The sequence below is a fragment of the Marmota monax genome, unplaced genomic scaffold (genome assembly GCF_021218885.2).
Source record: "Marmota monax isolate L192 unplaced genomic scaffold, Marmota_monax_Labrador192_F-V1.1 WCK01_AAM20220418_F8-fsc00253, whole genome shotgun sequence".
Classification (NCBI taxonomy): Eukaryota; Metazoa; Chordata; class Mammalia; order Rodentia; family Sciuridae; genus Marmota; species Marmota monax.
This window is the reverse complement of record NW_026695237.1, coordinates 1,485,901-1,507,183: the sequence shown is the minus strand read 5'-3', so window position 1 is coordinate 1,507,183 and position 21,283 is coordinate 1,485,901. Positions and strand designations below refer to the sequence as shown.

The 21,283-nt window shown below is 42.2% G+C and overlaps 1 protein-coding gene across 9 annotated transcripts in view; it reads left to right on the top strand.

Moving 5' to 3' along the window:
* LOC124089446 (E3 ubiquitin-protein ligase RNF185) overlaps nucleotides 1–21,283 on the top strand; it is a 110,211-nt gene that overhangs the window by 24,747 nt on the left and 64,181 nt on the right. For 6 of the 9 annotated variants that reach the window (XM_046439485.2, XM_046439487.2, XM_058577419.1 and 3 more), the window contains 3 exons: nucleotides 549–661; nucleotides 2,002–2,056; nucleotides 6,851–6,968. In XM_046439485.2, the coding sequence (XP_046295441.1) occupies nucleotides 549–661; nucleotides 2,002–2,056; nucleotides 6,851–6,968 (286 nt within the window). Of the gene's footprint in view, nucleotides 1–548; nucleotides 662–2,001; nucleotides 2,057–6,850; nucleotides 6,969–8,468; nucleotides 10,903–17,630; nucleotides 17,866–21,283 lie in introns of those variants that run through there. The other 3 variants (XM_046439491.2, XM_046439488.2, XM_046439489.2) reach the window with 3 other exon arrangements.

The following is a 21,283-nucleotide window of genomic DNA, read 5'->3' as shown; positions in this document are numbered from 1 at the left end:
TGTTGGGGAAATGCTGTAAAAATAAGAAATCACAGAAAGAAAAATATCACTTACATAAGGATAATATACTTGACCCTTTGGGGAAAGTGGAAACTAATTTCTTTATTTTTGTGGTACTGGGAATCAAACCAGGGCCACCACACACATGCTAGGCAAGCATTCTACCACTGAGCTATGTTCCCAGCCTGGAAAATGGAAAGTTCATTATACCCACATCAGTAGTCTAACCTAAGATTGGGTATGGCAGACCCCTTGGCAGCTTGAGGCTTGCAGCTCCTCCTTGCTGTATTGCTAGCAACCCTGAGAGAGAGAGAGAAAGTATGAAGAAGCTGACTTTAATTATTATGGCATTTAAAGGCAATTTCAATTTTGCCACTAGTAAATATTTATTGAGTACTAGGTACAGGAATCAGAGTCAGGGTTCTCAGGGTATTACTGATTTTGTTGGTGTTTCCCATTTGAGGCCTCTGGCCCATGTTCTCCTACTGCTTCTAATCATTCTGTAGTGGGCCTTCAACCGTTCATGCATTTTTTTGTCCTGCTTGCAGTGGCTGGAGACCAGACCTAATAGACAGGTGTGTCCAGTTTGCAAAGCTGGTATCAGCCGAGACAAGGTCATCCCTCTCTATGGCAGGGGCAGCACTGGGCAGCAGGATCCCAGGTGAGGACTTGAATGTCTCTCATACCCACTTCATCCCTTGGATATTAATTTACTTCCATTCAGCACCCCCAAACCCCACCCTTTACTTAGTGCTTGATGATCACTTGGTTCTGAGGCAGTCTGATCCAAATGAGAGTCAGCCAGTTATAGTGAGGGAGTGGCCACTTACTGGACTATAATAGATAACCACTGAGTGTCATTTACCCAGTAGGCAGTATGCTGGGCCTGGGGACCCAGGAGTGCACAAGACACCACAATTGCAAGTGTGCAAAGTGCTGTGAAAGAGCACTCCCTTCAGCCTGCGAGGCAGGCTGTGTATATAGCAGGAGAGTCTCAAATTGCTCAGCAATGATGTATGTATAAAGTGTGGAGGGAGGGGGAATAAGCAGTCTGGGTGACTTTGTGGAGTTCAGAATTTCTAGAAATGGAGATGTGGGTGACTGCAGCATTCTACAAGTACTGAAAGCCCTTCATGGTTTGTTACCTCCAACCTTTCCTGAAATGTCACTTACCTTCTCCCATCCCATTCCATCCCAACATACCCAGTACACCAAACATACTGGACCTTTCCTAAAGGAGCCTACCCTTTCACATTCATTAGCCTTTGTGTTTGAGTTCTGCTCTGCCTCTTCTCAAATCAGCACTCCACTCCTACCTCTTTCTCTAATGTCTACCCATCTTTTATGAGCAGCTTGAAAGTCACTTCCTTCTTGAAGTGGTCATTTTTTCCCACATGAGTTGTTCTCATCATTCTCTGGTAATCCTTCTCACACTGCATTATGATTTGATGAATCCCCTTTGAAATTGTCATTACCTCAAGAATAAGATCTGTCAGTCTTATTATTCTATCTAGGGCCTCATATGTAACAAGTCCTCAGTCAGGCATTTCTAAATGATCAGAGGGGTGAGACTGAGAGGCCTAAAGAATAGCATGGGGTCTTTACCCAAGAGTAATGAGAGGTAAAGCTAAAGTCAATAAGGACAGTGCAGAGAGACCTTGAATCTCAGTACTCTCAGCTGTTAAATTTCAGTTTGGCTTTGGGATTTTTGATATCTATGAGCCTAGTATCTTATAGGTCCAGGGAAGACGATGACTATCATCAATAACCAGTATGGGTCAGGATCTCTGTAAGAGGAATAGCCTGTAGTGCAGTCTAATGAATATCTTTTGAGAGGAATAATTATAGGTAAAATAAAGAGTTCGCATTTAGTTTATCCTACGTAGTTTATGTATGGGCAGGAAAGATGGCTGTGGCCCTGACCCTCTTGGCTTCCAGTTCTCATAGTGAGCAACTCAAATCATGTTGTAATAGACTTATTTTATACCGTTTCTTTTTCAGAGAGAAGACTCCTCCTCGTCCTCAAGGCCAGAGGCCAGAGCCGGAGAATAGAGGGGTAAGGAACATTCAAGGAGAAGCTTCTAGAAAGCCCATGGCTTTAGAAATTTCCCTATTGACCCTACATTTTTTTTCCCCTTGATTATAAAAGTAAAGGAAAACTTGTAGAATACAGAATGGAGAAAGGGGGAAAATAATCAAATCATCCAGAAATAACAGCTGGAAATGTGGTCTTTTTCCTTTTCCATTTTTCTTCTTTTAACAAGTCGAAAGGGTTATTGTGCATGTGTTTTTCTTTTTCTTTCTTTCTTTTTGTTTTTGGTACTGGGGATTGAGCCCAGGAGAACTTTACCACGGAGCTACATCCCCAGTCCTTTTTACTTATATTTATTTTTATTTGAAGACAGGGTCTCATTAAATTGCTGATAGTTCCACTAAGTTTCTGAAGCTTTCCTTGAAGTTTTGATCGTCCTGCTTCAGTTTCTCCAGTAGGCATGTGCCACTATACCCTGCTTGTGGCTGTATTTCTATAATTCTATAAACACATAAATTTTATTCAATGTGTTTACATTGATCTATTTTATAATATGAATCCTTTGTTACTCCTTTAAACTTCTTAGGGCTGGGATTGTGGCTTGGTGTCAGAGCACTTGCCTCACACATATGAGGCCCTGGGTTTGATCCTCAGCACCACATAAAAATAAGTAAATAAAATAAAGGTATTGTGTCCAGGAAAAAAAATCTATTTATTCTACAAATAGTAAGTGACTTATGTGTTCTGGGTGATTTATCAATGAACATAGCAAAGACACCTGTTGTTGTGTAGTTCATAACATTTGAAATTAAAGACTTTCAACAGTATAACTTAAGATTTTACTGAAGATACTTTCCCATTAATACTTGACATAATGGCTATTTAGTATTCAGTTGTGTGGACCCAACATAATTTATGTAACTAATCCTTCGTTAGAAATTTAGCTGCTTCCTTTTCTTTTTCTATTTTAAAAATATTCTGTTGGGGGCTGGGGTTGTTACTCAGTGGTAGAGCACTTGCCTAGCATGTGTGAGGCACTGGGTTCGATTCTCAGTACCTCATATAAATAAATAAAATAAAGGTCCATTGACAACTAAAAAATATTTTTTAAATATTCTGATGGATTTACAATTTTGTTTTGTTTTGATTTGATTTTGGTATTAGGGATTGAACCTACAAGCACTTAACCACTGAGGTGCATTCCCAGTCCTTTTTATTTTGAAACAGGGTCTTGCTAATTTGCTTAGGGCCTTCCTAAATTGCTGGCCTCAAACATTCAATCCTTCTGCCTCAGCCTCCTGAATCACTGGGAATACAGGCATGTGCTACCATGCTAAGCTCAGATAAAATTTTGAGTAGATTTAGCTGGGCGTTGTGTAATCCCAGAGACTCTGGAGTCTGGGGCAGGAGGATCACAGCCTTAGCAACCTGATGAGATCCTAAGCAATTTAAGGAGATCCCATCCCAAAATAAAAAAATAAAAAGGGCTAGAGATGTAGCTCAGTGGTAAAGCAACCCTGGGTTCAGTACCATAAATAGATAAGTTAAAACTACAATGATGATCTTTGTACACATTTCTTTTTTTTCTAACTTGAATTAAATATTATTATTATTATTATTATTAGGTGCAATGCTTGGATCTAACCCAGGATCTCTCATAGGCTATGTGAGTGCTCAACCACTGAGCTATATCCCTAGCCCCCAAGTCATGGATCTATTGTGTTTTGTATTATTATTGTTGTTGTTGTTGTTGTTGTTGTTATTGGGATTGAACCCAGGGCATTTAATAATTGAGCCATATCCCCAGCCCTTTTTATTTTTTATTTTGAGACAGGGTCTCACTAAGTTGCTGAGGCTGGCTTTGAACTTGTGATTCTCCTGTCTGAGCCTCCTGAGTCGCTGGGATTACAGGTGTACATCACTGCACCTGGCCAAGTCAAGGTTCTTGATAGAAATTAAGAGTGACCTCTCTGTATTGCCTGTTAACAATGAACACTTGTATGATTGTTAATGGGAAAAACTATATGATAGGGCTGGGATTGTGGCTCAGTAGTAGAGTGCTTGTCTAGCATGTGCGAGGCCCTGGGTTCAATCCTCAGCACCACATAAAAATAAGTAAATAAAATAAAGGTATTGTGTTCACCTACTTCTAAAAAATAAAAAAATATATATAAAACTATATTATGATCTCATTTAAACCTCCCACTAACCCATTTAAAAGATGAAACTGAAGCCCAGGTAGGTGAAGTGACCTGTCCAGGGCCATACATAAGACTAAAACACAGATCTGGCTGGTATTTAAGTCCCCACTCTTAACTTCCAGGCAACAGTCCTTTAAACTTAGGCTCTAACTTCTCATGAAGCATTAGCAACTAATGTAAATCAAAGGTCCCAGGAAGCCAGAGACCCTGGCCTTGAAGACTTTGGGGCCCACCTCTAGCATTCACAAGCACTTGCAGCCTCTAGTGATGTAATGTATTTTGCATACTCTGCCCCAGAAACATAAACCCACCAAATGGGAGGACTTGTGAGATCACATAGATGTTACTAGAATGGAAGCAGGAAGGTCAGTCCTCGGGATTGCACTCAGTGAAGCTGTGGTTCCTGATGAAACAATTGCACCTTTTCCAGTAAGGCAACTTCAGTCCCAGGAGACTCAACCATGCTAGGTCTGAGAAGAAGGCATTTGTGCAGCGAGGGGATGGAAACAAAATGTTTTTCTTCCCTATAGGTTTGCCCTCTAACTAAATCACCTATTAAGTTTTATAGGTAGTGCCACATCGCAAGAAATTTGGAGTCAGATGCTAGGCTGCTCAGTATGGGACACTTTTGTAATTTGCAAAAGTTTCACAAATACCAGCTTTTTTTGGAAAATGGTTGGCCCAATTTTTTTATTTTATTTTATTATTTCTATTATCATTTGTTCTAAAGATCTTGTTAGGGATTCAGGGGCAGAGAAAAAAAAAAGGTGTGTAAAGTAATTTTTAGGTTAGATTAACCTACTTTTAGATCTAAACTCTACCCCTTGATTATTCTACCTCTCCAACCCACAGTTGGTCTCTGTAAAGTGCAGATGATGCTACTACAAGAATTAAACATGATTTGTGTGTCCCAGAGTTTTAACACTGTGCTTGGCACAGAATTTGCACTTAGAAAAATGGAGTTACTGCCGGGCATGATGGCACATGCCTATAATCCCAGCAGCTCAGGAGGCTGAGGCAAGAGGATTATGAGTTCAAAGCCAGCCTCAGCAATTTAGCAAGGCCCTAAGCAACTCATCGAGACCCTGTCTCAAAAAAAAAAAACAAGGTGGGGGGCTGGGGATGTGGCTCAGTGGTTAAGCACCCATGGGTTCAATCCCTGGCACAAAAATAAATAGATAAGGGAGTTACTCATAATATTATAGTTTCTACTGAATCTCTTCATGTGAAAGGTGATACAGTGACACATAGAAAAAAAAATTGAGGATAATATACCAAACTTTTGACAGTGGTTATTTGAAAGGATCCAAAGGTAAATAGAAACCTCTGATTTGCTCAGTTATTCCCATAATGTGTGAATTTCTTGTAACAGCGTGTATTACTTTTACAATCAGAAAAGATTAAAATGTTTTAAATTTTAGAAACAAAAAAATTTAAATAGAGGGGAATGGCTGTGGGCTCAGCAGTAGTGCACTTGCCTGGCATGTGTGAGGAACTGGGTTCGATTCTCAGCACTGCATATAAATAAATAAAATAAAGGTCTATCAACAACTAAAAAAAAAATTCTAAATAATAATATTAAAAGAAACTTCGGGCAAGTGGGCATGCCTGCGATCCCAGCAACTCAGGAGGCTGAGGCAGGAGGATCACAAGTTCAAGGGTGGCCTCAAAAACTTAGTGAGATCTTGTCTCAAAATAAAAAATTAGAAGGACTGGGGATGTGGGCTGGCGTTGTGGCTCAGTGGTAGAGCGCTCGCCTAACACGTGTGAGGCCCTGGGTTTGATCCTCAGCACCACATAAAAATAAATAAATAAAATAAAGATATTGTGCCCAACTACAACTAAAAAAAAAAAGAAGAAGAAGAAGAAGGACTGGGGATGTAGCTCAGTTGCAGAGTGCTCCTAGCTTCAGTCCCCAGAAACCACCCCTCCCCCACAAAAAATACTTTTGAGAGAAAATGTTGATATCCTGTCTACATGTTGTCATGTACTTGTGACCATGATGTCCAAACAATTTTGTCTGATAACTTGGACATAAGAGTTTTTCTGTTTGGCTACATAAGTCAGCATAATGGTCCTTGGGAGCATGTTATCATGATTTTGATCGTGACTTCCATTTCTGGCCTGTTAGATTCCAACTTTTTGCTATTACAAATAATTTGTAGCTTATTTTGATATTCTTTTGTAATGGGACGGGGGGGGTAATTGAATTGTGAGTTATATAACATGTAGAAAATTGTACTAGCTAATGTGGGACTCTAGAACATGTAGAAAATTAAACTAACTAATGTGGAACTCTAGAATAAGAACCTTAAGTCCTAAGAACCTGAGTTTCATCAGCACAGTGGTTCTCTTTTGTATGATCTTGTCTTTTTTGGCATATTCACAGTTCCATAGCTTGGAGCTAAGGCTATATAGACAGAGGATCCACCAGAGTTCCTCTGCTTTGGGGTCTAAATAGGAAAAAAAGATGATTCTTACCCTTGGAAATAGGTGGCAGAGAGTATCGAGGAGTGTAAGGTTCTGTATAAAATAGAGCATGTAAGATGTGTCATTGGATATGTATAGGAGAGACATGCTCATTTTTCCTCCTCTTAATTGCTTTTCTTCCATATAGGGATTTCAAGGATTTGGATTTGGAGATGGTGGCTTCCAGATGTCTTTTGGAATTGGAGCATTTCCTTTTGGGATATTTGCCACAGCATTTAACATAAATGATGGGCGGCCTCCTCCAGGTAAGTTTTGTTTTTTTGAGAAATCAGGAAGATATTTTAGTAATCCTGCTTGAAAGCTCCTTGGAATTCAGCAATACATAAATTACAGATCATTGTCACTGTATGTATAACCAGCCTTTTCAAAGTGTCTTAAATTCTTTTTATGTTACTGGTACTCATGCCAGTATTCTGAGCACTTACCAGATGTTAGGCACATGCATTGTGCTTTCATTCCAAACAGAAGGAATCATCACAACCACCATGTAGAAATGTTTACAGATGACTCTGTTTTAGAGATCAGAAAATGTTCAATAATGTTTACCAAGACATATCCCATGTCTGTAAAATGAAAAATGATAATAAATGATACCCAACTGAGGAAAAGCCTAATCCTGTACATGTACCTCATTTTGACCATATTGGGATATGAAGGAGTGAGGCAACGCACAAGGAGGTAGGGCCTCTGTTCTTTTGCATCTCTGTCCAGCTTCCCTGACAACACAACATGGGCTAGTCCAAGTCTTGGCCCTTTAGAAATCATGCTATATCTGCCACCTGCTGCTTCATTTCTCTTCCAGCTGCTTGACAGTGCCAGCTGAGCAAATCAGTCAGGTGAATGCCCTGGACTCTTACCACACTCTGACACTGAAGCCAAGATCTGTATTATAGGGCCTACAGAGATGTTAAGCTCAATTGAGCTCTACTTGCACTCATTGTTTGCACTTGGCACAAAGGAGGGTACAGAAGTGACCAATGCATTGTTCTGGTAAAGAACTTATGCTCTAGAGATGGTAACCCATTCAGAAGTCATTCTAGTTTTTCCCTGTGCCACTCCAGTACTTGGCATATAGCAGGCAATCAATAAGAGTTAATAAGAGTTTGTGACTGCCTGCCTACATGAATTCATCAGAACACCTAACTGGGGAATGCAGTGTAGCATCAAGAGACAGTGGGTGTATTCTTCCTTACTTATCCACCTGGAAAGTTTCTCCTCTGTTCACATGTCATTTTCTCCAAGGAAGGAAACCCAAAAGGACAAAATGACAGAAAAGTGGATTTCTGGGGAGGCAGCAGGAATCTGCCTCATAGCTTGCTTCCTTCTAACCTGATCCAAGGCTCACCCTGGATTCTCCAGTTAGTTTCACAATCAGACTTTGGATCTTTTTATTTGCCCCTATGCAATCACAGTTTTTATCTGGGCACTGTGGTGCATGCCTGTAATTCCAGTGATCTTGGAGCCTGGGGCATGAGGATCACAAGTTTAAGGCTAGCCTGGGCAACTTAGTAAGACCCTATCTCAAAATGAAAAATAGAAAGGGCTGGCAATGTAACTCAGCAGTTAGAACACTTGCCTAGTATGTGTGAGACCCTGAGTTTAGTCCCTAGTACTATACACACTAAAAATTAACTTTAAAAAAAGAAGAAGAAATGAAGATTGATGCACTTGACTTCTCACCCAAATGGGTAGTGTGCACAACTGGAGCCTTCTAATAGCCTCTCTTTTCCCTCCTGTCTCTCCAGCTGTCCCTGGGACACCCCAGTATGTGGATGAGCAGTTCCTGTCACGCCTTTTCCTGTTTGTGGCCCTGGTGATCATGTTCTGGCTCCTGATTGCCTAATGCCAGGCTCCTGTCCATATCCACGGCAGGTCCTCTGGATTGGTGATGTGCCACCCCTACTCCTGGTGTTTGGCTTCCTGGCTAACCCTGACCTCTGTAAACAGTGGGGTCAGTAACACTTCAAGGAGTCTTGCTCTTTCATCAGAGCTGTGGAACTCAAGACCAGTTGGCGAGTACTCCCAAGTATCAGCACTGCTGTAAACACCTTTCTCTAATCTCAGGCCTTGGTGTTGAGTCCCCACTCATGGGTAGCACCATGAAATCCTGTTCCAGCCAACTCAGCAGGTCCTGACTCTGCACAGGGAAGAAGTGGGAAGAAAGAAACTATCAGAGTGCAATTTCACATAAGTTTTATACAAAAACAAAGGGATGAACCAAATGGTATTTATGAACATTTTCTTTCATCTCTTTAAATTCCCTTGTTAAGTAGCTTCTGAAGCCAGTGGAACCTGGAAAGCTTCCAGATCCCAGTGCTGCTCTGTCCCCCTGCACCCACCCCCTGCACGTCTTCTTCAGCAGAGATATAGAATCTACTGTCCCAGGAAGATCATAATCACAGCAGCTGAAACTAAAATCACTTCATGAATTCACCAGAGACCCAGAGATCCCAAGGTTCTAGGCCTTACTCTTTGGCCCCAGAGAGCAGCTTGAATGACCTCTTCGTTTTCCTGGTATAGATTGGCCCTTATGAGACATGTCACTTCACTCACAAATTTCCCATCAGCTTTCCCCTTAAAACTATGCATCTGCTTCTCTTTGCCAGAGGCAAACAGCCTATACTACTGCTGAAACTGGGACTGCATTAGAAATGACCTGGAGTTGGGCCTTTGGTGGGATTCAGAGCTTTGACACAGGAACAACTGGAACAAGTGACCCTATCCCCTAGGCCATAGAAGCTCTGAGTACTTTTTCTTCCAGAACTTGCCCAGAGGAAACTGGAGGCTTTATCAAGTCAGCCTAGCTGCTTGTGGAAGACAACCACATCAGAAGCCAAGTTGTCCTTTATGAAGAGGCAGGTTGGGGAAAAACCCATCTGTGAACCTGATTTTGGTGTGGCTTGATAGAGTCCCTTGAAAACTCCTTGTATGTGTGCTAAAACCAAGGAAGCATGTGCCTCCTGATCAGGCAACCTCTAATGATTTGTAAAACCAGGTAGCAGGGCCCAGGGAATCTCAGCACAGTAGCGAAATGTGATGATCTTTCCTGTATAATCCAGGGGAAATGATTCTTCCTAAGTTCTTGTTATTTTTTTGATTTCATAAACTTATTCATCTGAATCTGATAGTAGGAGTGTGGTGCTAGGCAGGTAGGGCAGTTTACCTGGTGGGATAATTCTTGTTCTTCCAGCCAGGCTTCATCTAATTTTCTAGAGACATTGATGGTGAAAGGATATGGACTTCTGCTGGGGCCTCTGGCTCACTTTGCTAGTCCACACTTTCCTGGCTCACCACTAGCAATAGTAGAAAAGCCCCACCTGGTGCTTTTTTTAGATATGGCTCTGCATAATTTAAGGAAACCAAGACCTTGAAGACGATAAGGGAAGCCATCCTCCCTTCTGCATGGTCCCCGACCCTTTCTCCTTTGCACCTGCCAATGCCAGAGTTCAGTGTTTAAACAGATAAAATATAAAGTATTGAGTGATTCGTTTGCTGAATCCACTTGGTAGGAATAAGCCACCAGCTTTACAATGTGCCTGATGGATTTTAAACATTCTTGGGCACCCCCTCAAGAATACTTCTTTAAATCACCTTCTGGAGATCCCCAGTCTCAAAGGCCCCTAGAGTATCTGCTCTAGAGGCAATTGATGGCATCTCTCAGTGCAGTGGCCCCAACTAGTGGAGAGAGAGAGAATTTCAGTCAGACAAACAGAAATGGGTTTCCGAAGAAAGAAAGTTGTGGGTAGGATGACAACTCATTTGGATTCTTTAATGAATTGGAGTGAGCCCGGGAAAACTCCACCAGCAAAGATATTCCAGGAACCTATTGGCAAAGCCAGGTTGGCCATGTGCCCTTTGTAAACTTAATAGGTCCCACTCACCCTCTTCAAGGCTCTGGGGCAGAAAAGCCAACTTGGGACTGTTAGTCCAGCCTAACAGGACCCATTTCCACCATCTCTCTATAGGCTTACCACTTATCCCTCTGCCAAGGCAGCTTTCTTTTGTATATGTTTTCTGTGCCCCTCAGCCTCCACACTCCTTTCACCTTCGTGGATTAAAACCCAGTCCTAACCACAATCAGAAAATGGCAATATGTACAGTGGCACACCTTGACCAGTCACTAATTTTCACTGTTGTGAAAGTGATTTGATTTAGAATTAAACAAATGATTTTATATAACTGTGAGTTTGAACTTCATGTCTGTGTCATGGGAGGTGAATGGGTGGGGAGTGGTCACACTGGTCTGGCCTCTTGGGAAGCACCTATATAGCCATGATAATGTTCTTGGTAACTAAGGATAAAAGTCTTCAAACAACTGTCAATAATTAGAGATGAGAAGTATGGGCTGGAGGCCTGGCTTCATGTACAGCCCTGCCCAAGGTACAACCTGTCTGACAGGCAGCCCCAGTCCTAACAAGTGTGTTGAATTTCTGAGTTTGCAGGCAACAAACTGCCATGAGGGACCTTGACTTGAAGCCTATCAGAACCTTTAGTATATTTGCTGGTTTTTCAGTGTCAGCTCTACATTTCAGTGTCAGGACAGGTGGGCCTTCAGTCAAGTCCTCTCCCTTTAGCAGGGGGTATGCCCCTCCCTGAGGATCCTCAGTAACAGAGTGTGTTGTGTGAGGGAGAAAATGTTGAGGTTACAAGTCTGGTGTAGGCTCTCCAATACACCAAAGCTACAAGTAGTCATTCAGAAAACAGCTCATTTCTTCCTCTTAGACATTAATCTAATAGTTACCTAGTTGAACAGTGTCAACATACAGTAGGGGCCAGGCATGGTGGCACATCCTTGTAATTCCAGCAACTTGGGCAGCTGAGGCAGGAGGATCACAAGTTTGAGGCCAGCCTCAGCAATTTAGTGAGATCCTGCATCAAAATAAAAAGGGCTGGTGATGTAGCTCTCTAGTAGAGCACCCCCAGGTTCAAGTTCAGTAGTGTAAAAATAAATAAGCAATAAATAAAATAAAAGATACACTGTATAGAAAAAGAAGGGAGACAACAACAACTTATGGAGCTAATTTGGATCTTCAGATCACCTTTAACTAAATATATTTAAAAGTTATAAGAAAACTAGAGGAATTTGAGCAATGATTGGATGCATGAGATCTGTTAAGGGTTGATGATGATGATGATGATGATGGTGATGATTTTGGGTACCAGGGATTGAACTCAGGGGCACTTGACCATCGAGCCACATCCCCAGCCCTATTTTGTATTTTATTTAGAGACAGGGTTTCACTGAGTTGTTTAACACCTCATGTTTGCTGAAGCTGGCTTTGAACTCACAATTCTTCTGCCTCAGCCTCCCAAGCCACTGTGATTACAGGCGTGTACCACCCTACCTGGCAGGATGATTAATTTAAAATTTTTTTTCACAATACCTTTATTCAATTTATTTATTTTTATGTGGTACTGAGGATTGAACCCAGGACCTCACATAGGCTGGGCAAGCACTCTACCACTGAGTTACAGCCCCAGCCCAAGGGATGATTAATTTTTAAGGTGTGTAAATACATACCTTAGGGAACTTCAAGAATTCATAGGCCCAATAAAATAACAGAATTTTTGTTTTCAGTGGAAAACAACAAAACATACAAAAAGTAGTCTAGGACAATAAAGCTTCTGCATTCCAGTCACCCAATAACCATCAATTCAGGTGTAGTCCTGTTGCATGTATACCCTTTTGATACTGCTCCTCCCCCTACCTGAACTCTTGGAAGCAAATCTCAGTCATATATTATCCTTGCATGTTTCAATATGCATCTCAAAGATAAGGATTTTTTAAAACATCCCAAGGGCTGGGGTATAGCTCGGTGGTAAACCATTTGCCTATTGTGCATGAGACCTTGGGTTTGTTTCCTATCACTACCAAAAAAAAAAAAAAAAAAAAGAAACCTACCATTTATATACATTAAAAATTAATAATCCCAGGCTGGAGTTGTGGCTCGGGCAGTGTGCTCGCTTAGCATTCATGAGGCACTGGGTTCAATCCTCAGCAACACATAAAAATAAAGACATTGTGTCCACCTAAAACTAAAAATAAATATTTTTTTTTTAAAAATTAATAATCCCTTAACAGGTCTCATATACCCAATCACTGCTCAAATTCCCCTAGTTGTTTTGTAACTTTTTATATAGTTATTTGAAGGTGATTTGAGGATCCAAATCAGCTCCATAAATTGCTATTGTTTTTCTCACATTTCTTTTACAGTTTATTTTTTATTTATTATGTATTTATTTTTGCAGTACTAGGCTTGAACCCAGGGGTACTCTACCACTGAATTACATCCCCAGCCCTTCTTATTTTTGAAACAGGGTCTCACTAAGTTGCCAAGGCTATCCTCAAACATGGAATCCTCCTGCCACATCCTCCTGAGTCTGGGATTACCAACCTGTGCCACTGTTCCCAGTTACAGTTATCTTGTAAAGAAGCCAGTTAAATACAGAAAATTGGTTGTAATATTAAGTCCCTCAGGCTGAGAGACTTGGCTCAGACTCTGCACACCCCAGCAAAGAGATGGTGGGGGTGCTGCTTGAAATTGAGAGGCCGGGAGTATTCTCTAGAGTAACAGAGCCATTTCCGTTCCTTTTGTACACTGTGAAATAACAAAGCATGAAAAGCAGAAAGAAGTGAATATCACCACCCATTCCACTGCCTGGCAGGAAGAGCCACCATGTATGGAAGAGTACCCATCTACATCTAAAGGCTTGACTAGATTCAAGTTTGATTTTTTTTTTTTAATAAGACTGTGTCTTCAGTAACAACATACACTTGTCATATCTTATCAGGAGCTATGTAATAAATCTTGTAGTTCCTCTTTAGGATATTAGCAGCCATTAATGATCATTGTATAGAACAGCATGTCCAATAGAACTTTCTGCATTGATGTAGATATTCTGTATTGGCACGACCCAGCACAGTAGCTCCTAGTTATATGTGGCTATCAAGCACATGAAATGTTACTAGTGGACTGAGGAACTGAATTTTTCCATCTCCATTTTCTATAGTTTGATCTTTATTTTTTCACCCACCTTAATTTAAATAACCACATGTGGCTATCATACTGGAACAGTACAGATTTATATTAATCAACAGGGATTGCAAAATGATAAAATAACAATAATGTTTTTAGAGTTCAGAAACAAGACCACTTCTGGGCAGATAGGGATAATGAAATTAAAACATGGAGAACTGTTGTAGGAGTGGCAGGAAAACACAAGGACAAAAAGTGCTCATGAAAAAGTTATGGGGTGAAGGAAATAAGGAGACAAGGCTGCAGAATGAGAGGTGTAGTTAACTCACGAGGGCTTAGGTTGGTCTTCATTTTGTAGGGAAAGGGGTTGAATGTTTTCAAGCAGGGAACTGACAGGATCAGAAACATACTTTTGGAAGATTAATCAGTCCATCTTAGGAGGAATGACTCAGATATGGGAGAAACTAGAAACTTTAGTTTGAAGTAAGTGGAAGAAGCAACTGGAAAATCCAGCTGGGTGCCAGCAGACAGTGCCCTTTGGGTGGCAGAAGCTTGAAGTGGTTTTGTTTGCATGTTTGTTTGAGACAGGTTCTCACTATGTTGCCCAGGCTAGCCTCAAACTCCTGGGCTCAAATGATCCTTCTGCCTCAATCTCCTGAGGAGCTGCTACTACAGGTGCATGCCACTGCACCTGACTTAAAGTGGTTTTCAAGGTCTAGATCTTCAAGATTCTAGATTCAAAGAGTTGATTGTGAATCAGCCAACAGGACTGGCCTTGGGCACTGACCAAGCAAAACTGCTAAACTGGACACATGACTTAGGTGCTACAAACCCAGTCAACTTTGTCCCTGTCCTGACGGTTTTCTATAATCAAGGTCCCCTAGAATTCACAAGTGAATTTTTTGTTCTGTTTTGTTTTTTGTTTTTGCAGTGCTGGGAATCAAACCCAGTGCCTGGTCCATATTGGGCACTCTACCACTGAATATCATATCACCAACTCCACAAGTGATTTTGGAGTGGTGTTTGGGTCCACATTGGAACGATACCTTAGTTATATCATTTCTACACATAGGTATACCCTTCGGTTTACAGTTTTGTTTTTGTTTGTTTGTTTATTCCAGCAGTGGGGACTGAACCTGGGGCGCTTTATCTTTACCACTGAACTACATCCTCAGCCCATTTTAGTTTTTATTTTGAGACAAGATCTCACTAAGTTGCCCAAGCTGGCCTCAAACTTGGCAATTCTTCTGCCTCATTTTCTTGGCTGGAATTATAGTCATGTGCCACAATGCCAGGCCCCTTCCTTTACATTTCAATTTGCATTTCTTGAGTTATCTGAACATCCTTTAAAGGAAATTGGGTGATTTGGCTATACCAACTACCCACTGATGAAGTTCATGAGGCATGCAGGTGTGGAAGAAGTGAAATGAGAGAGCAAATGGGGAGAAGAGGCAGACATGGGTGCCTCATGGGGCAGAGGGACAGGGAAGACACCCAGGGGGTCTTAGTTCTAAGACTGCTAGGGCCCTAATGCCTGGGAAAATACACTATAACCTCTTTTCATGTGTAGGGTGGATAAAATCCCTGTCTGCCTTTTTGGGTGAGTTGGCTTATCAGAAGAGTCCCGAGGATTCCTGTCACCTTAAATCAAGACACAATCTTGTGTTTATAATAGTCTGGCTTTCTCAGAAACCATAAAACTGACTGACAAAGTGGATTCATAGGAGTTAAGGAAAGTAAAGCACAGTCTTCCTCCCCCATCATGTTATGCAACCAGGACACTAGGAGTCACCTGCTATACCCAGAGAAGAAAAATATGACCTGCACCTGGTTTGGCCTATACAGACAGGGTAGGAAAAAAAGAATTGTGCTCAATTTTGTTTATGAGAGTTCTGGGGCCAGAGGCAGCTGGACTGAACTTTGTGGCCAAGGGTCTGGGTAAGGCACAGAATCCATTTCCCTGGTCTCTAACCCTACCCCTTTTATCATCATTTGGACATTTTTCCCATGACCTAAATTTGATTTAGGGAAATAACAGTTGCCAGTGACCCATCACAAGAGAATCAGATGAGAGGGACATCAGGGACCTATGTGGCCTGCCTGTCATCACATGGAGAACCCAAATCTCCCAAACCCAGTGAAGGAAGTGTCTGCTGTCCTCTTTGTGCAGTGCTCTCTCCTCCACAATGAAGATTCTAAACTAACAACCTTCAGGGCAATCTAACACACAGGTGTGTTTCATTTGGCCTACATGGTATTTTAAAAGGTTTTTGTTTTGTTTATGGTACTGGGAATTGAACTAAGGATTCTCTACCACTGAGCTACATCTCTATCCCTATTTATTTTTGAGAGTTTCTTGCTCAGTTGCCCCAGCTGGTCTCACATTTGCAATCCTCCTGACTCAGCCTCCAGCGTCACTGGGATTACAGGTTTGTGCCACTATGCTCAGTTTAAAGTTTTTTTGTTACCAACATTTTAAAAAGTGGGAATTTTGCCAGGTATGGTGGCACACATCTGTAATCCTAGTGACCCTGGAGGCTGAGGCAGGAGGATCATAAGTTCAAAGCCAGCCTTGGCAACTTAGCTTACTTCTGTCTTGGCAAATAAAAAGGGCTGAGGGTGTAGCTTAGTGGTAGACTGCCCCAGGTTTCAATTCCTGATACTGCAAAAATAACAATAAATAAATAAGTAAACAAAAATAAAAAGTAGGAACTTTAACTTAAATACCTGGATTTGGGGGCGTGTTTTGAAACTGAAGACCTGGCAATAGCAGGTCAGCATTCCAGCAGAGCACTGCTCTTCTTCCAATGGGGGCATGAACACTGCTACATTATGCTGAGCTCTTTTTTTGTGAGGGGTGATTACTAGGGATTGAACTGAGGGGCATTCAACCACTGAGCCCCAGCCCCAGCCCTTATTTAGAGACAAGATCTCACTGAGTTGCTTAGCACCTCACCTTTGCTGAGGCTGGCTTTGAACTCAGGATTCTCCTGCCTCAGCCTCCGAGCTGCTAGGATTACAGGCATGTGCCACTGCACCTAGCAAGCTCATTTATATGCAGCCTATCCTCTGTATTTATGGTTCCACATCAATAGATTCAATCAACCCAGGATCAAAAATATTCAGGAAAAAACTATGCCTTTACTGAACATGTACAGGTTTTTTTCCTTGTCATTATTCCCTAAACAACACAGTATAACAACTATTTTATAGCATGTACATTGTATTAGGTTTTATAAATAGAGATGATTTAAAGAACATAGGAATTGTGCATAGATTATATGCAAACACTATGCCATTTTATATCGGGTCTTGAGCATCCAGTGATCTTGGTATCCAGGAGAGTCCGGGAACAAATCCCCTACAAATACAATGGAAGACTATAACTACTTGGTCTTGCTAAGGATCTCCTCCTGGAATGTTTATTAGGCCACCTCCATACTGCCTTTGTCCTAGAAATTACTTATGTCAGCTTAGGATGGTACAGAGAAGTGGTTTCTCTGAGCTAGAAGTTTCTAAAGAAGTCAACCCTCAACCTCCTTCCACAAAGCTATTTCTGGTTTAGACCTGACTTCCCCATATTCATATTCCTGATTCCAAATCCTCTACTGGAAAGAGCATTCGTTCTACTGCGAACCAAGTGAACTGGATTCCCATCCAAGCTGTGCACCTAATGAATGGAGCCATTCTGAAATAGTTGAACTTGTCATTTCTGATCCTCAGCTTTCCCCATCTGTAAAATGGAGAAGCTGGACCACATAAGCATTGAGAGACATTCGAGTTGAGATTTCGGACCTATGCAGGATCACCCTAGGCAACTGGAGCAACAAGAAAGGGCGTCGCTCGCACTAGGGGACGCCAGAGATGCAGCCCAGCTGAGTCAAGGGGCAGGGCCTGGCCTCGAGGCGGGGCGTCGGCAGGCGGGCCCCAGTGCCAGGTAGGGTTTGGTCCTCCCCGGGAGCCGTAGGCGGTGCATCTTGCTCCCGCCTGGGGCAGAGATCCTCCCTCGCCCAAGGTGGCGGTGGGAGTTGAGGGGATCTACTGCAGCGTCAGTCTCCTCTAAATTTCCGCGCCCCCGGGACCATGGCTACGCTGGCGGGTAAGGAAGGGCTACGCCGCCCCATCCTGCCGATATCTCTGAAGCCTGGGCCCAAGGCGCCTGAGGGTAACCAGCAACCTCGGGGGGGGGGGGGGGGGGTCGGACTGATGAAGTCCTCGTGGTTCCGAGGTTCTCAGGATGATTTGGGAGGTGGGCACAGCGCTCCCTGGGGACTTGGAGGTCTGGGGTTCCGGCAGTTGAGGGTGGGGGATCCCGGAAGACTGAGGACTCGGAGCGGCGGGCGGGTTGGGCAGCTTCCTGCAATGTGAAGTCCACGGAGGAAGGGATTCTGGCTATGCTAGGGGTCTAGCTGTTTTGTGGGCATTTGGCGGGGTCAGGTCACCAAATCAAAACCCTTCCCAAGGAAGTTAAGGGGCCAAGGGTTCCCTTGGAACGGGGACTCCGTGGAATATGAGGACAGGATCCTCTAGGTTTCAGTACAGTTAGGAGAGGCAGAGTTATCCCGGGTTCTGGGTTTTCTGTGGAAAATGGAGGAGGGTATGACTTCCCCTCCAAGACCTAAGGCTTCTAGAGGCTGCCTTGGTTCCTGGGATCTCTTGGATCCTAGAACTCTTTGCAGGAAATAGAGGTGTGTGAATTTCACAGACTAGGGGCAGAAAGAGATTGGACCATTCTTCCTGGCTTCTCTGCTTCAGGCGGTGGGGAAAGCAACCCCCCTGGGGTTCCAAGTTCTCCTTTGGACTCACCAAGTCTCTAGAAGGATGTGGCCAGACACCTCCTGGAAGAAAGAGTTGTCTAAGGGTAAAGGGTAGCATCAGAGTTGGGTTAGCTGATCCTGCATCCTCCTCTCAGCCACCTCACACATCACCCTGTAGCTTCCTGCCCTCTCCGCTTGCCCGTTGGCACCAGAAACCTTTTGTTGCCTGTTTCCCAGCTACCTGTGGGTAGCCCAGCCTCTGCAGTCTATGAGGGTTAGCTTCCAAAAGCTTCCTGGAGAGAATGGGGTGGGTTGGGGGGACTGAATATCTGCCCCTGCTTCCTGGCTTTTGGCCTGTGGACAGTCACTTCCTCCATCCTGAATACAAGGACCAGGCCATCAGTGGGTCACTTCCTGACCATGGGAACATTGGATTTTCTCCTCATTGGTGATAATGGGCTTCTGGAGAAAGAGAGCTGGGGTAGAAATGCCTACTGTCCCTTCCTTTAATTTTTTTTTCTTTTAAATCTTCCAGAGTTCTTCAGCTTAAATAATTTCCAGTGACTTTTAAAAAACCACTATGTAATGTAGGTTCCTGATTTTGAACTTTGATTCTCAGAAACTTGTAAAAGATTTGAGCACAATAATTTTTGTTGTTGCTTTGTGGTGCTGGAGATTGAATCCAGGGCCTTGCTCATACAAGACATGCTCCACCACTGAACTACCCCCAGTGTGTGAGAGCAGTCTTTCCCCACCTCCAGATTGAACTCAGGGATGCTCTATCACCGAGCTACACCCACCAGGCCTTTGGGGTTTTGTTTGTTTGTTTTTTGTTGTTGTTAAATTTTGAGACAGGGTCTCACTAAATTGCTCAGGGTGGTCTCCAACTTGCAGTCCTCCTGCCTCAGCCTCTCAAGTAGATAGGATTACAGTCATGCACCACTGCTCCCGGTTCCTGAGTATAGTATCTTTATCAGATTTCCTCTGAGAGAATCAAAAGGCTGTCTAGAGATTTTATGTATCAGTTTATATATTATTTTATTCATTCAAATAATATTTGTTATATACTTCTTTGGCATACATTTGGTTAAGTGCCGAGGAATGTGGTGATGAATGGAAAGGATATAGTCCTTGTCTTTGTAATACTTCTATTCCTAGAAGTGGACAATAAATAACTATGGTAATAATTGAGATAAGTACAATAGTTGAGAAAAACAATTGAAATGAATTCTATACAAGTGCATCAGCGCCAGGAGCAGTGGCACACGCCTTATAGTCCCAGTGGCTCCGAAGGAAAAAAACCCAAAAAACATAGGTCTGGGCCATGGCTCAGTGTCTTAGTGTCCCTGATACCAAAACATAAATTAATTAAACTAAATAAAGGGTACATCAAGGCCTAGGGGTGTGAGTAGGGAAAACTTTAATAAAAGCAAGTATATGCTGACCCCTGAGGATAAGTAAAAGTCTGAAAAAGAAAGGGCCAAGAACATTCCTGGCAGCCAGAACAGCATGAAACACCCCTTAGATGAAACTGTACAAGATGTCTTTGAGTAGCTAGAAGTCCAAAATGAATTTTTTGGGGAAGGAGCTGGGAATTGAACCTCAGGACTTCACACATGCCAAGCAAGAATTCTACCATTGAACTATAGCCTTAGCCCAAAAAGTGACTTTTTTATGAGTGAGGAGACTAAGACCCTGAAATTATTTTTCAAAGTTCCATAAGCCAAATACATGATCAGAGTTCATATTTCCTGAACTTCATATAACTTCAGGTTTAGTGCTTCATCTTCTTGATATTACAAACAGCAGAATGAGGTTGCCTAGAGAGTCAGAGAGGAAGTGGGGTTTAAATTTTTACCTGTTATTCTGTTCAAACTATGCTCCAAGACACCTTAGATTCCTCTTGTGTAACAGAAGACTCAACAACAAAGAAATCAAATATTTACTGAGTGTCTGTGATGTCTACCAGACTGGGTTAGGCCAAATTTTACCTCATAAATTTTAACAAATGCCAGAGCCAGGAGAGACTTTTGAGATATTGTAGTCTCTTTGTTTTACATTTGAAGAAACTGAAGCTGTGGGGAAAATGGACTTGTCCGGGGTCACTCAACTAATGGTAGAGCCAGGACTAATATAGGTCTTCTCCAGTGCTCTTTATGCTGCTTGTGTTCAGTGCTGCTTGAGACATGAATTCTGGCACATAGTATGCCCTTAATAAATATTTGTGAAAATTGTATAATATATGTTTTTGCCTTTGAGAAATTCACTGTCGAGTTAGAGTAATTAAAAAAAAAAAAAAAACCAGACAAATCAAGACAAGGTATTGTAAGGCCGGTATGGGATAACATTATTGAGTTTCAAAAGTGAGGGAGAATTCTGTTAATATATTTATTCCACAAATATATATTGAGTACCTACTAGGTGCCAAGCACTTCTGGCCCTGGGAGATACAGCTGGGAACAGATCCAGTCCCTATGGAATATGTGCTCTGGTGGGGAAAGTAAGTAGTTACAGAATATGTTTGATGCTTATATTTTTACAGTAGTAGAGATTGAGCCCAGCGGTTCTGTACCACTAAACTGTATCCTCACCCATTTATTTATTTATTTACTTACTTATTTAAAATTTTTTTTAGTTGTAGATGAACACAATATCTTTATTTATTCATTTTTATGTGGTGCTGAGGATCAAACCCAGTGCCTCACACATGCGAGGTAGGCGCTCTATCACTGAGCTACCACCCCAGCCCCGTTTTCATTTATTTTCAAGATAGGGTCTCACTGAGTTAGCTGAAGCTGGCCTTGAATTTGGGTTTCTCCTTCCTAG